The following is a 13,622-nucleotide window of genomic DNA, read 5'->3' as shown; positions in this document are numbered from 1 at the left end:
AGTTGTAAGGCGTGAGAGGGCCTTTTTTGTACGAATACATTGCGGGTGGCGCTAGACTGCTACTGGTGTTGTTGTCTGTGACTGAAAGAGAATTGTTGAATGTGTTACTGCCTTTCCGGTACTTTTACTCTTGGTTTGTATCAATAACCCGTTTAGTTGAAGGTGAAACATACGTTAACTTGAACTTTTGGGTTACGTCGATCGCGAGCTACCGGTCGATCGCGGAGAGTGTGTCCGTCGATCGCCAGCCAGGCATTAAAAAAAATAGACCCAGAAATTAGCGATCATCAATCTTCACCAAGACGTCACTTTTGTCACTTGATTGACGTTCACGGCATCCGAGGGTCTTGTGAGATGACGTTGGCTGCTACGAGCTCATTATTAAGAAAAAATGACCGACGGGAAGTGTGTGTGTATTATATTTATATAGCGCTTTTTCTCTAGTGACTCAAAGCACTTTACATAGTGAAACCCAATATCTAAGTTACATTTTAACCAGTGTGGGTGGCACTGGGAGCAGGTGGGTTAAGTGTCTTGCCCAAGGACACAACGGCAGTGACTAGGATGGCGGAAGCGGGGATCGAACCTGGAATCCTCAAGTTGCTGGTACGGCCACTCTACCAACCGAGCTATACCGCCCCGGAAGGCGAGAAAGACTTTTTATTTAAACACTCTTGCACCGTACCTGCGGTCATAACTCTAAATACCGACTGCACAGTTCCTATCTTCACAATAAAAGCGCTGCTTCATCTTGCCTGCGCTAAAAAAATAAGAGTCTCAGAAAGTTGGCGTGCACAGGCTAGTATTTCTTGTAAAGTGTATAAAAACGAGTATAGAAGCTGGACAAATAAGATGCCAAAAACCAACCACTTTCAAGTGGTATTAGACAGAAAGGACTTTTTTCTCCTCCATTTCAAAATGCGGACGTTATCGTCACTACTGTGTGATTCCAATCAATGCAAGTCATCAGAATCAGGTAATACACCAACTTATATTCTGGTTTTCATGAAAGTAAGGAATCTATGTGTTAAACATGCTTGTATTATCATTATAAACACCTTTAACTTGTTAACAAAAATGTATTTTTCCTAAATAAATAAATATAAATCGTATATTTGAATGAAGTAGATCCCCTCAACTTGGTCAATTGAAAAGTGGCTTGCGTGCAGAAAAAGTGTGGGCACCCCTGTCATAGACACATGTCTGACGGTAAGGCAAGTAGACAAGCAGGCAAGCACTTGCTGCTCAGCTATGCGGATTTGTATTTTGCTTGTCCTATGATTTATTAAGTGAGGTTTCTTGATAACCTAATTCTTAGCTTTTTTTTTGTCTGAAAATATGCCGTGCAATTATTTCATCTGCAACCGCATCACAAAAGTCGTCATCCACCCGCCATCCACCCGAACTAACATTTTATCAAAACCACAACCGCCCGCCACCTGCCCGTTGTTATATATCTAATATAGACGATGCAAGGCATTAGTGAGGTTAGAAAGCTTTTGCCTGTTAAAGAAAGTAAACTGATCCAATGCAGCAGAGACATTCAATGCGTGCCACGCGTTAATATCTCTTAGCCTCTAATGCGTGGCCAAGAGATATTAATGCAGAGACATTCAATGCGTGCCATGCATTAATATCTCTTGGCCACGCATTAGAGGCTAAGAGATATTAATGCGTGATAATATTATTTATCATTATTATAATATTGTTGTCATTTCCATTAAGAAAGTGTTGACTATTGTTATTTTTTTCCCCTGGTCTTTAGTATTCCCTTTTTTAGTTTGTCGCGTACCACGTTTGCTGCCGGCGTTGCCATCTTTTTATTTTTTTCTTCTTTTTCTGTTGTGTGGTGTGTCACGCCAAATTTCTTCCCCCTACCAAACCCCCCCCCCCCATTTACTTCCGTGGTCATGTTTCCTCTTACGTCATTGACAGCGATCGATAGCACTTCGGCTTTGACTGCCCGTCGTTGGAAGGATACTTCGTCTTTGACAGCTGCTGGAATCTGAAGAAATCGATTATTGTTTTTTTTTGTACAGGCGCAAAACAGGACAGTCGCGTGCCGGGTAAGGACCCCCGGCAACTTTGTGACTTTATTGGATGCAGCCCCGGAAGTAAATGGGCGGGGGGAGGCCTTTGTACGGGAGGAAGAAATTTGGCGTGACAGCTGCAGCAGTGCCTGATGAATAATTGCCTGTTTCAAAGAGTGCTGCTCGTTTTTCGTATGTGGGTAACATTTAACTATGTATATATATTTCCGAATTGGTTCAACCGCCACCCGCCCGAATCTATTTAAAATCTATTTTTTTCGTCATGCATCCGCCCGACCCGCGGATTATCCGCGGACTCCACGGTTGTGTCCGCAAACCGCGCATCTCTACCGTGCATTATGGCGCTAATATGATTTAAAGACACGGTTTCATGCTGATATCCACATGGCAACACTATGTTGCATGTTCAACTCCAGCGTGTTATACGCTGTCCTGTGGGCCTGTCACAAACTGAGCTCTGCATACACACTGAAAGCGCAACAATTTGTTGACAAAATGTGTCAATTTTATTTTCAGTGACGTCATCTTTCGCATTTGAAATTAAAACAAACATGCACGAGTCAGTACAACCGGTTATCAGCAGCAACAGGAAGAGAAAAACTGTGGGTGTTTCACCCTAAACACGCCAAAGACATGAAAAACTTGCTCCATTTATAAAGCATTTTTTGCTTTTCCTGGCTGTACATCTGAAGCACTTAAAGTGGAAGCAAGTCAGAGATCAGAAGGATGCAGCCTCCGACTCGGGAAGATAATTGGGTTGTTATCTAGCTAGTTAACAACAGAGATGAGTTGTGTCAAAAATAGCTTTAACTGTCATAGCCAAGGTCTGACAGCTCAATTGTATCTGTATACTTCTGTGCAGCTTGCTAAACACAAAATATTTTTGTTTTCATTAAAAAAAAATTCTATTTACTTTTGTCAGCGCTTTGCCTGTCCTTGCTTTTAAATAGACAAACATTTAATGGTTATTTTTATTTCTGTAGCAGCCAGTTGAGCATAATGGTTAATTTATATATAAATATTTCTGATCATAGTAGTAATTTTTGTTGTTAGTTAGCACATACCTTAAAATATTTCAAGATAAACTTAAAAGATGGTGGTTAAAGTAGAGCCACTGAATCGGTGTACGCATCATAATCCTATTATTTGACCAGTAAATTTGATAGTCTGTCACGAGTCACTAGGGCTGGACGATTAATCGACATCAAACCGTCATTGAGGTTTTAATTAGTACGATAACCAGACCGCATCACTGGCATCTGAGTGACAGACATGTTTGCCAATCAGAATTGTTGAGTCTCGCGCTCGCGTCCTTTGCCTCCTGGCCAATCTGTGTTAAAGAAAACAGCAAGTTTGTGTGTTGCAGGGGAGGCAGTCACTACGCTAATAACCATCATAGCAAACACCACTTGCTCTTTGGAAAATGTATTGACTGTGACTAGGCCTGGTCCAATAGTCAATAAGTCCCTTAATTGAACGATAAATGAATATGAAGTCGAAATACTTATCCAGGATCGATATATTGCTATATCTGTTTATTTTCTTTGTCCCTTGCTTCAAACGGGTAGAACGAGGTCTCACTCTGTGCATTGCTCTCAGCCCCTTTGCGTGTTTATTTAACAGTAGAACTAACTGAACGCAGTGAGCCCTTTTTTCAGTCTTTCACAATCTTTGTTTTGGTGGGCAGAGAACGGGACCACTGGCATACACACACAGGAAGCATGGACCCTAGTTCTAGTGTTACTTGGGGTTCAATCATGTATTGCTAACAGTCCTCAATTAGTTATTTTTTTCCCGATATGGTAAAATGGGAACAAAGTTTACCTTTGGTATGAATATGGTTATGAATCCCTGATGAGGTTGCGCGTGTCAGATGACTTTTGGGCCAAAACATTCAACTCTATTCGCCCTGGCTGGCTTTTGTCGCTACTCACAAGTAGCGACCGGACCGCAGTTTTCAGAGTTCCACTGCGTTCGCGTTGTTTCCCTCACCACTATACACCTATACTAATGACTTAGAACACATCCTCGTTCATCCAGAACATTGACATTTTTGGTTTGGACTTTGGACTAGTATACGCGACACAAGGCGCCGACAAAATTTGGCACGTTTACACTTTTTATTTTATTTTTATTTTTTTGTCCTTTTCAGCTTCTCAGGCAAATCATATAGTAGATGTAGATGCCCTGTTCAGATTTACTTTACAAAAGAGAAGTGTAGGATACTTCTCTTGTTGCCTTGTTTGCATTTGACTTTATTAAATGTATTTATATTATCATTTGGTGCAGCCGGGCCGGAGAAGGAGGGGATAGAAAGAGAAAAAAAAAGGAAGACAGAGGGGGGAATTGTGGGGACAAGAGGGGGATTAGACAGAGAGACAAAAACAACAACAGCAAACACAACAACAATAGAGCAACATCAGCAAATATGACATGTACAAATATGATGGTAAAAGTAATAGCAAATAAGCAGTTAGCGAAAATAAAAAATAATACAGAAATGACAATGAGCATTATTACACTAAAAATGGAGCAATACGAATACCAATAGAAATAGCGCTATTGATAATGAACAATACCAATACTTTACCTTTATTATCAACAATACAGTTGTTCAAATGGCACGTTTACACTTGACAAAACTCCCCTGCAGAAGATTTACAGTGAGTAAAAACTTAATTGGAATTCCTTTTCAAGTAAAATAATACATCTATCTATGCAGAAGATTTACAGTGAGTAAAAACTTAATTGGAATTCCTTTTCAAGTAAAATAATACATCTATCTATGAGTCTGCCAAATATATTTTAAATTGATAGATTAGCACACTGATTTTTTTTGACTCACCAATTTTTCTTCATCCTAGTCACTGTGATATGACTTGTTTATTGAGATTTTCCGTCACTAAGTTCCTACACTAATTTCATGAATTTGATCAATTCAAAAATAGACTAACTGTGAAACTTATTTTTCTGTTTCTTTGTTTAACAAGCTTTCCAACAATACCAACCTTTTTAAAATGGGGTAAATATTAAGAGATTACATTTTTAACGAAAAGGTTACACGTAGGATCTAAGCCCCATTCACTTTGTATTGAAGAGGTTGACCATACATTTTCACCCGGTACAAAAATGTATACATTTCCTTTTATTTATCACAGGAAAATGAAACTTATATCACAGAAATCGTCTTAACAAGACCTGTCTGATAGTACCGGTTTCATTTGAATGAATGAATTTGTAAAATTTTACAAACATACCTATAATGTTTGTACTATACAATGTTGATATTGTTTTGAATGCAAGCTTACAAACTGATCATCAAACTCTGTATTTAAAATGCCCCTTTCTGTGTCTTAGGGATCGAAAACTGTGTCTAGTTTCCGTCTACCCGCTGTGCCTGCTAGTCCTGTATTTGGAGAGGTTACCTCACAAACCAACGGCACTCCAGCTGCTTCTACAACCTCCAAGGACACTTCCAGACAATTTGGCTTTGGCTTTGGCAGAGATAAGAGTGAAACTCAATCTCAGCAAGAGCAAAACCTTTTTTTCCAATGCATGACCAAGAATTCAGACACCAACCCAGGCTTAGCAGCTGCACAAAGCCAGTCCAAGGACACAAATTATTTTGCTGCGGTGTCTGAAACCTTAAGTAAGGAGGCCCCAAACCTTTTCAAGTCCTCTGCAGAAGGGATGAAAAAACTAGAGCAGCCCAAAATGCCTGAAACCCATCCAACAGGAAATGGTGTGATGGTCTCGTCGTCAGCCTTCCCGGGCATGGGTACCACGGCTGCAGGAAAGGGTTCTTCCATTGGTGGTATGGCAGCACCATCTGGACAACAAAATCTTTTAAAGAATTGTAATAATGGCACATCTACAGCAGGTGTAGTAATGCAGTCTAGTTTTAAACCGTTAGAGAGCCATCAGAACCTTTTTCTGCAAGGCGCCAAAGAACCACCTAATCCATTCTTGGCCTATGGGGACAAAAACGCGCATTTGTTGTTTGCTGGACATTCTAGTGCTGAGCCTGGTTCGGACAACAAGCCAAACCTTTTCACTATGGCAGAGCCACCTAAGGGAATTACAGCTTCCTCATTCTCAGCACTCTCATCCACTGCCTCACCTAGTTCTTCAACCTCTTCAGCACCGACCACAACTCAAATGTCACAGAACGAAGGCACTCTGATAAAGGACGAAAAGGCAGTTGGGGAGATGCCGTCATCCACCTCGGGTAGCTCTGTTTTTGGAATCGCTGGCTCCGCTAGAATGAATGAGCTGCCTGTGTCTTTCGACCTTAACCCGAGCCAGAAGTTTTCCTTGGAGGAAAGAGCCCAGTCCACCAAACGTGACTCAGATTTGAGCAGTAACAGCGACCTGTCAGACCTGAGTGAGAATGAAGATGGTCCAGACAAAGGCCCATCCATTGGAATAATGTCATACCCAGCGAAGGGTGGGGGCATGCTGCAGAAAATTAAAGTCCAAGGCGCTGCGAAAAGCCGTCCACGCAATAAGCCTTTCAAAGGTAGTTTATTGTTTGTCAAGAGAATTAATGGAGATAAAATATAGTTTAACAGTTCATTGTCATTTGCAGTGGGACAGTCTGTGCTGAAAGACCAAAGTAAAGTGCGGCGTCTGAAGCAGTCTGGCGAGTCCTTCCTTCAGGACGGCTCGTGTATCAACGTGGCCCCACACTTGCACAAGTGCCGCGAGTGCCGCCTGGAGCGCTATCGCAAGTATCGCACTACAGACGACGATAGCGAGGATGAGGACGATCCAAACGTGGCATGTCGTTTCTTTCACTTTCGAAGGTATGAGAGTAGTAGATTCACTTTGTACCATTGTAAGTGTTACAAGGTAACAGTATTTCCTATCTTTTTTTTTGACTTTTTTATAATTTTTTTTTTTTACTGTAACCAGGTTGGCGTTCACCCGTAAAGGCATGTTGCGTGTTGAAGGGTTTCTAAGCCCCCAGCAGAGCGACTCAATGGCTATGGGTCTCTGGCTACCTGCACCCACTGTGCAAGAAGGCCTCGACCTTGATACATCCAAATATATCCTGGCTAATGTGGGCGATCAATTCTGCCAGCTGGTCATGTCCGAGAAAGAGGCCATGATGATGGTGGAACCTCACCGTATGTACAAACGTCCCGTATATAATTTTAGGACGTAAGAAGTATTTAACTAAAATAATTCCTCAATTTTTTTTGGCCTGTTTCACAGAGAAAGTAGCATGGAAACGTGCCGTGCGAGGGGTGAGGGAAATGTGTGATGTGTGTGAGACCACTTTGTTCAACATCCACTGGGTGTGCCGCAAGTGTGGCTTTGGAGTGTGTCTCGACTGTTATCGGCTTCGCAGGAACAGACCGATGGAGGGTAAATCATCCTAATACTTAATTGTACAGTGTTTATCAAGGAAACCAGCCCAAAAACTTTCATGGTGTTTCCCCCCCCCCCCAGATTTAGATGAAGGTCCAGAAGATGAGGTGTTCTCTTGGTTGAAGTGTGCAAAGGGCCAACCTCATGACCCACAGATCCTCATGCCGACACAGATTATTCCGGGGACAGGTAACGCGCGGCAATTATACATTAGCACTGAACTATGTCACTTCAAATGTAATAATTTTTTCCCTCTTAGCTCTTTACAACATAGGGGACATGGTTCACTCAGCAAGAGGAAAGTGGGGTATTAAAGCCAACTGTCCTTGCACCAGTCGACATACTAAATCTTTTGTCCGCAATAGCACCCCCAATGGAATTTCACAGGTACAACATGAGGTCATAATCTTTTTTTAATGTGCCCATGTGTTCTTACACATAGTTTACATTTATCAGCAGTCGACAACAAACAGTGGTGGCATCCTCGGAGCTGCATCCTCTGTCTCGAGTGCCACTCTGAAGTCAGAAGGCGAAGCATCAACTATCAAAACTGAAAGTACACAATCCCCGATATCATCCAGTGGCGGAGGAGGGGATAGTGTGGGTTGCACTAGTACCAGTACTAGCAACTCGACCAGTGGTACATTGTCCCTCAGTAACCTCGCACAGTCCTCCACTAAAGAGATGCGGCCATCAGTAGATGGCAACAGCTCCCTCAGTAACCTCGCACAGTCCTCTGCTAAGGAGTCACGGTCATCAGGAGAGGGCAACAGCTCCGCCCTGCACTGGCTGGCAGACTTGGCAGCACAGAAATCCAAGGATGACACAAAAGGTAAGGAGAAAAAAATACAATGAACACCACATGATCAGTATGTGTGCTTTAGTTTTCAAGTGTCATACAAATGTATTTTTACCATTCAGACTCTGGTTCTCTTCGTGCCATAATGAATCGAGAAAGTCGGCCTCCTTTTGGACTGGACTCCTTAAGTTGCCTATCAAGGCCTTCTGCTTCTAGCCCCAAGCTCTTCAACAGCCTTTTGCTGGGCTCTAGTGTGACCCAGTCCAAACCTGAAGGTTCCAGTCTCCGGGACTTGCTCAACTCCGGACCCGGCAAGCTTTCCCAGGGATCTGGAGAGAGTGGGGTACCATTCCCGTCGGTCTTTACCTCTGGAGGCGTATGTATAAACTACGTTTTTGTAGTATGTGGGTGCAAGCCGTGTGTGTGTGTGTGTGTGTGTGTGTGTGTGTGTGTGTGTGTGTGTGTGTGTGTGTGTGTGTGTGTGTGTGTGTGTGTGTGTGTGTGTGTGTGTGTGTGTGTGTGTGTGTGTGTGTGTGTGTGTGTGTGTGTGTGTGTGTGTGTGTGTGTGTGTGTGTGTGTGTGTGTGTGTGTAATAACAACCCCTCATGATTTTGCGATGAGGCTCGCTGTAAGTGTTGTGGCCTGGGGCCGACCGATTATGGGCGCCGATACTTGGTATTTTGATGTATATTGGTATCAGCCTTTTTTTTATCCATATTGTATCTACAACACAAATACTTCAGCAGAAATACTTCAGCAGATAGACTATATACAACTATGATAACAGTATTTATTTTATACAAATTTGATAGTATTTAAAAAAAATTGTGAAGTAGATAGTAATAACCCAGTATCGACATTGAACAATTGAAAGCAGCCCTTTTGTCCGACACGAGAAGTTCTCTTTTTGCTGGAGCCCAATTTTCTTTTGTAATTCATTTAAGAATAACATTGACTCTCTCTGGCAATAATATGTTTTGATATCTGACAGGGCATTTATTTAAATTCTCAGTCTCAAGTCAGCTCAGCTGCGTTAACCACGGCGCTCACACGACCACAACCCTTTTTCCCTCCTAATGCTCCTGTCAAAACTTACGATTTTTTCTAGGAAATACGGTTGTGCCAGAGCCAAAAAATGTTTGAGTGACTAAATCTGTAGCCTTCCATAAAACCTGTTTTCACATGCCTGAAAATGTTTGATTTGAATTTAAAAGAAGGTATTTTTAATGTGTTTATTGGTACATGATGCATGTCTTTTTTTTGATTGATTGAGACTTTTATTAGTAGGTTGCACAGTGAAGTACATATTCCGTACAATTGACCACTAAATGGTAACACCCGAATAAGTTTTTCAACTTGTTTATGTCGGGGTCCACTTAAATTGATTCATGATACAGATATATACTATCAGATATAGTAGGATATGGACATCAAGTAGTGGAGAGAGGGAGAGGGGGAGAGAGGGAGAGGGGGAGAGAGAGAGAGAGAGAGAGAGAGACTGGAGGTGAACTTTTATTGCGGTTTTGAAGGAGGATAGAGATGCCCTTTCCTTTATACCTGTTGGGAGCGCATTCCACATTGATGTGGCATAGAAAGAGAATGAGTTAAGACCTTTGTTAGTTCGGAATTTGGGTTTAACGTGGTTAGCGGAGCTCCCCCTGGTGTTGTGGTTATGGCGGTCATTTACGTTAAGGAAGTAGTTTGACATGTACTTCGGTATCAGGGAGGTGTAGTGGATTTTATAGACTAGGCTCAGTGCAAGTTGTTTAACTCTGTCCTCCACCTTGAGCCAGCCCACTTTAGAGAAGTGGGTAGGAGTGAGGTGGGATCTGGGGTGGAGGTCTAGAAGTAACCTGACTAGCTTGTTCTGAGATGTTTGGAGTTTAGATTTGAGGGTTTTGGAGGTGCTAGGGTACCAGGAGGTGCATGCGTAATCGAAAAAGGGTTGAACGAGAGTTCCCGCCAGAATCCTCAAGGTGCTTTTGTTGACCAGAGAGGAAATTCTGTAGAGAAATCTCGTTCGTTTGTTAACCTTTTTGATTACCTTGGTTGCCATTTTATCACAGTAACTGTTACTGTCAATTACTGGTGAAGCAAAGAGACCAAAAACAATGTTAATTGTACATGTCTGTTCTCAGGGTGACAAGCTAAAGAGCAGCCTTCCCAACTTTCTGGACCACATTATTGCTTCAGTAGTGGAGACCAAGAAGGCAGAAGGCCGTCGTACGGGAACCTCTGAGGGAAGTGAGCTTGGTGTGCTGGGAGCCCGTAAAGATGGCGTAATGGGCCTCAGTGTTTTGGAGCCACATACCTCACACTCCTGGCTGTGTGATGGGCGCCTCCTTTGTCTCCAGGACCCTAGAAATACCAACAACTGGAAGATCTTTAGAGAGTGCTGGAAGCAAGGACAAGTAAGACTCACTATTGTATCACGCAGTATGTCTTCATGCTGTACCACAGACTGAGTTTTTTATTTTCACATTTGCAATTGCTTTTCCCTTGTGCCTCAGCCTGTGTTGGTGTCAGGGATACATAAACGACTGAGAACTGAGCTGTGGCGCCCTGAGGCCTTCAGCGAGGAGTTTGGAGACCAGGATGTAGACTTGGTCAACTGCAGAAACTGTGCCATCATTTCTGATGTGAAAGTGCGAGACTTCTGGGATGGCTTCCAGATAATTTCCAGTGAGTCCCATAATGCTTGTTTGCTTGTTCTGTCTACTTTTTTCTTTCTTTTTTTTGCATTGCTCTCCATTTAAAACTATTGCTATTCTTTGAACTGCAGAGCGACTGCAGGATAGTGAAGGTCAGCCTATGGTGTTGAAACTAAAGGACTGGCCACCAGGAGAAGACTTCAGGGACATGATGCGCTCACGGTGAGTACATGGAAACAAACATCTACAAAAAAAATATACCTTAAAGGTGCTGTTTGCAACTTCCTCACAGTAACAGTTTTCAAAGCAAAATATATAACAAGAACACCACCAGCGAGCTCATGTTACCATTGGTGGTTTAACAGAACACATTGGTTTGACAATTGTCTATCCATCCCATCCATTTTCTACCGCTTGTCCCTACTGGGGTGCCCCGAATGCAGCTGAGATAGGCTCCAGCACCCCCTGTGACAATTGTCTATATTTTTCACAATTACAAAGTTCACGTAATAAAAAATGTTACCGGCCCGAATAAAACGATTGGTGTTTTCAGTGGTCATTCACTCGTTTTCGTCAACGGGTACACGCAGGGAGTGCATGCACTAAGGTTGTACGGTATACCGGTACTAGTATAGTATCGGGGTACTAATGAATCAAAAACGGTACTATACCCTGTTTGAAAAGTACCGATTTCCAATTTATTTATATATTTTTTTAACGGGCATGACGGCGCGCCGTCACGTCATAATGGGTTTACGAGGAGAGGAGCGTGTTCGGCAGTACACTATCACGGAGTACTTGCAAGCAGACAAGGTGTGTAGACAGAAAAGGGAGAATGGACGTAGTTTGGCCTAAAAAGTAATGATAAAGGTGAAGCTATAACACTGTAATGCAGTGGTGCTTTAAGACATGGCTAGCTAGCTAGCAGCAAACATCCATCCGCAGTCGGCAATGTTTTAGGGACTTCTAAATCACTAATTCTCGCCTCCATGGCGACGAATAAAGTGAGTTTCTTACAAGTATCATCCCTGCTGGATGAGGAATAGCTATACATGCTTCACTACACACTGTAGGAGGATACCACAGCTCACTGGCGTCACTACTAACAAAAGCTAGTGCGCCTGAATGTAAACAAAAACCATGGGTGGATCTACACCTAACATCCACTGTAATGATATCCAGTACAATAGCATATGTAGTCGATACCTAAATTTGTGGTATTATCCAAAACTAATGTATCCAAGTATCCAAACAACAGAAGAATAAGTGGTTATTACATTTTAACAGAAGTGTAGATAGAACATGTTGAAACAGAGAATAACCAGATATGATGTTGTGTTAAAATAAAGCCAATAATGCAATTTTTTGTGGTCCCATTGTTTTAGAAAAGTATCAGAGTATCGAAATACATTTTGGTACTGGCATCGGTACCAAATATTGGTATTGGGACTACCCTAGCGTGCACACATACTAAAATAGTCCAAGAGAAGCAACAAACAATTTGAAGTCATATCCGCAAAAGAGGACATGTCCGGTGAAAAGAGGACGTATGGTCAGTCTATCGTAGCCCGTTAGCTGCTAGCATGCTAGCAAAAGAGGACATGTCCGGTGAAACCGATGCTAGCAGCGACTGGGCTAGGTCGTGACCATAGGTCCTCTTTTCACCGGACATGTCCTCTTTTGCGGGGCTGTCCGGGCGGTGTTCCTTAAATTCCTCAAATGTCCGGCATTTTGAGATAGGGTTGCATGTATTTTCAATGTACGTTCAGGGTTAAGAAGGTTAGAAACAAAACAAATTGTGCGTGCTCTTAACAGGGTGGGATATATTATGTAAAATACATTGGAAAGTTGGCATCTGTGTAAATGTTGCAAACAGCTCCTTTAACAATTGCGCATAGTATTTTTTATTTATTGATACATTTTCTTTCATGCGTGTCCCAGGTTTGATGATTTAATGGACAACCTTCCCTTGCCTGAGTACACTAAAAGAGATGGCCGGTTAAACCTTGCCGCTCGCCTTCCTAACTTTTTTGTGCGACCAGATCTAGGACCCAAGATGTACAACGCTTATGGTGAGAATGGCTTGACTTTTAGCCATCTACTCCATAAACATTTGCTGTTTTGTCTCATCCTCTTACTTTTTCTTGGGTGCCGTTTTCCTCAGGGCTGATCTCGAGCGAAGACAGAAGGGTGGGCACCACCAACCTCCATCTTGATGTCTCTGATGCTGTCAACGTCATGGTTTATGTTGGTATACCTCAAGGAGAAGGAGACCAAGAAAAAGGTCAGTTGACCTGCACATTTTCCTTTTTTCATTGGTGTAATTGTCAGTCATGACACAACACAATTATAACAGCCACAACTCAAAAACAACTTTTGTCTGTCAAGACCTTTTTTAAGATAGAATTTAATATTATCGAGTCAGTGTTCACCTAGACCGCTTAGAATCATAATTATTGATAAGACCCAGACATTTTGGACATTTCCAAGCTTGCAACTGTGTGGTAACAGTTTCGGGAATGTCCTTTTCTGGTCCTGCTTGACTGTTCCCTAGTGCAGTGGTCCCCAACCACCGGGCCGTGGCCCGGTACCAGTCCGCGGACCGATTTGTACCGGGCCGCACAATAAATAAATAAAAAAATAATAATAAAAAAAATAAAAACATTTTTTAAATTTGTTTTTGTTTTTAATAAATCAACATAAAAAACACAATATATAGATTATATATCAATATAGATCAATACAGTC

The 13,622-nt window shown here is 42.2% G+C and overlaps 1 protein-coding gene across 3 annotated transcripts in view; it reads left to right on the top strand.

The window, feature by feature from the left end:
- Window positions 1–13,622, top strand: part of kdm3b (lysine (K)-specific demethylase 3B) — a 49,009-nt gene that overhangs the window by 24,124 nt on the left and 11,263 nt on the right. For 2 of the 3 annotated variants that reach the window (XM_062045907.1, XM_062045904.1), the window contains exons 8-20: window positions 5,409–6,570; window positions 6,640–6,856; window positions 6,966–7,180; window positions 7,269–7,421; window positions 7,506–7,613; window positions 7,684–7,811; window positions 7,881–8,256; window positions 8,346–8,599; window positions 10,362–10,634; window positions 10,734–10,905; window positions 11,006–11,096; window positions 12,816–12,946; window positions 13,039–13,158. In XM_062045907.1, coding sequence (XP_061901891.1) covers window positions 5,409–6,570; window positions 6,640–6,856; window positions 6,966–7,180; window positions 7,269–7,421; window positions 7,506–7,613; window positions 7,684–7,811; window positions 7,881–8,256; window positions 8,346–8,599; window positions 10,362–10,634; window positions 10,734–10,905; window positions 11,006–11,096; window positions 12,816–12,946; window positions 13,039–13,158 — 3,400 coding nt within the window. The remainder of the gene's footprint in view (window positions 1–5,408; window positions 6,571–6,639; window positions 6,857–6,965; window positions 7,181–7,268; window positions 7,422–7,505; window positions 7,614–7,683; window positions 7,812–7,880; window positions 8,257–8,345; window positions 8,600–10,361; window positions 10,635–10,733; window positions 10,906–11,005; window positions 11,097–12,815; window positions 12,947–13,038; window positions 13,159–13,622) is intronic. The other variant, XM_062045906.1, reaches the window with a different exon arrangement.

Source organism: Entelurus aequoreus, linkage group LG04 (genome assembly GCF_033978785.1).
Source record: "Entelurus aequoreus isolate RoL-2023_Sb linkage group LG04, RoL_Eaeq_v1.1, whole genome shotgun sequence".
In the NCBI taxonomy this organism is placed as follows: Eukaryota; Metazoa; Chordata; class Actinopteri; order Syngnathiformes; family Syngnathidae; genus Entelurus; species Entelurus aequoreus.
Note: the sequence above shows the minus strand (reverse complement) of the source record. Positions and strands in the feature narration are given on the sequence as shown.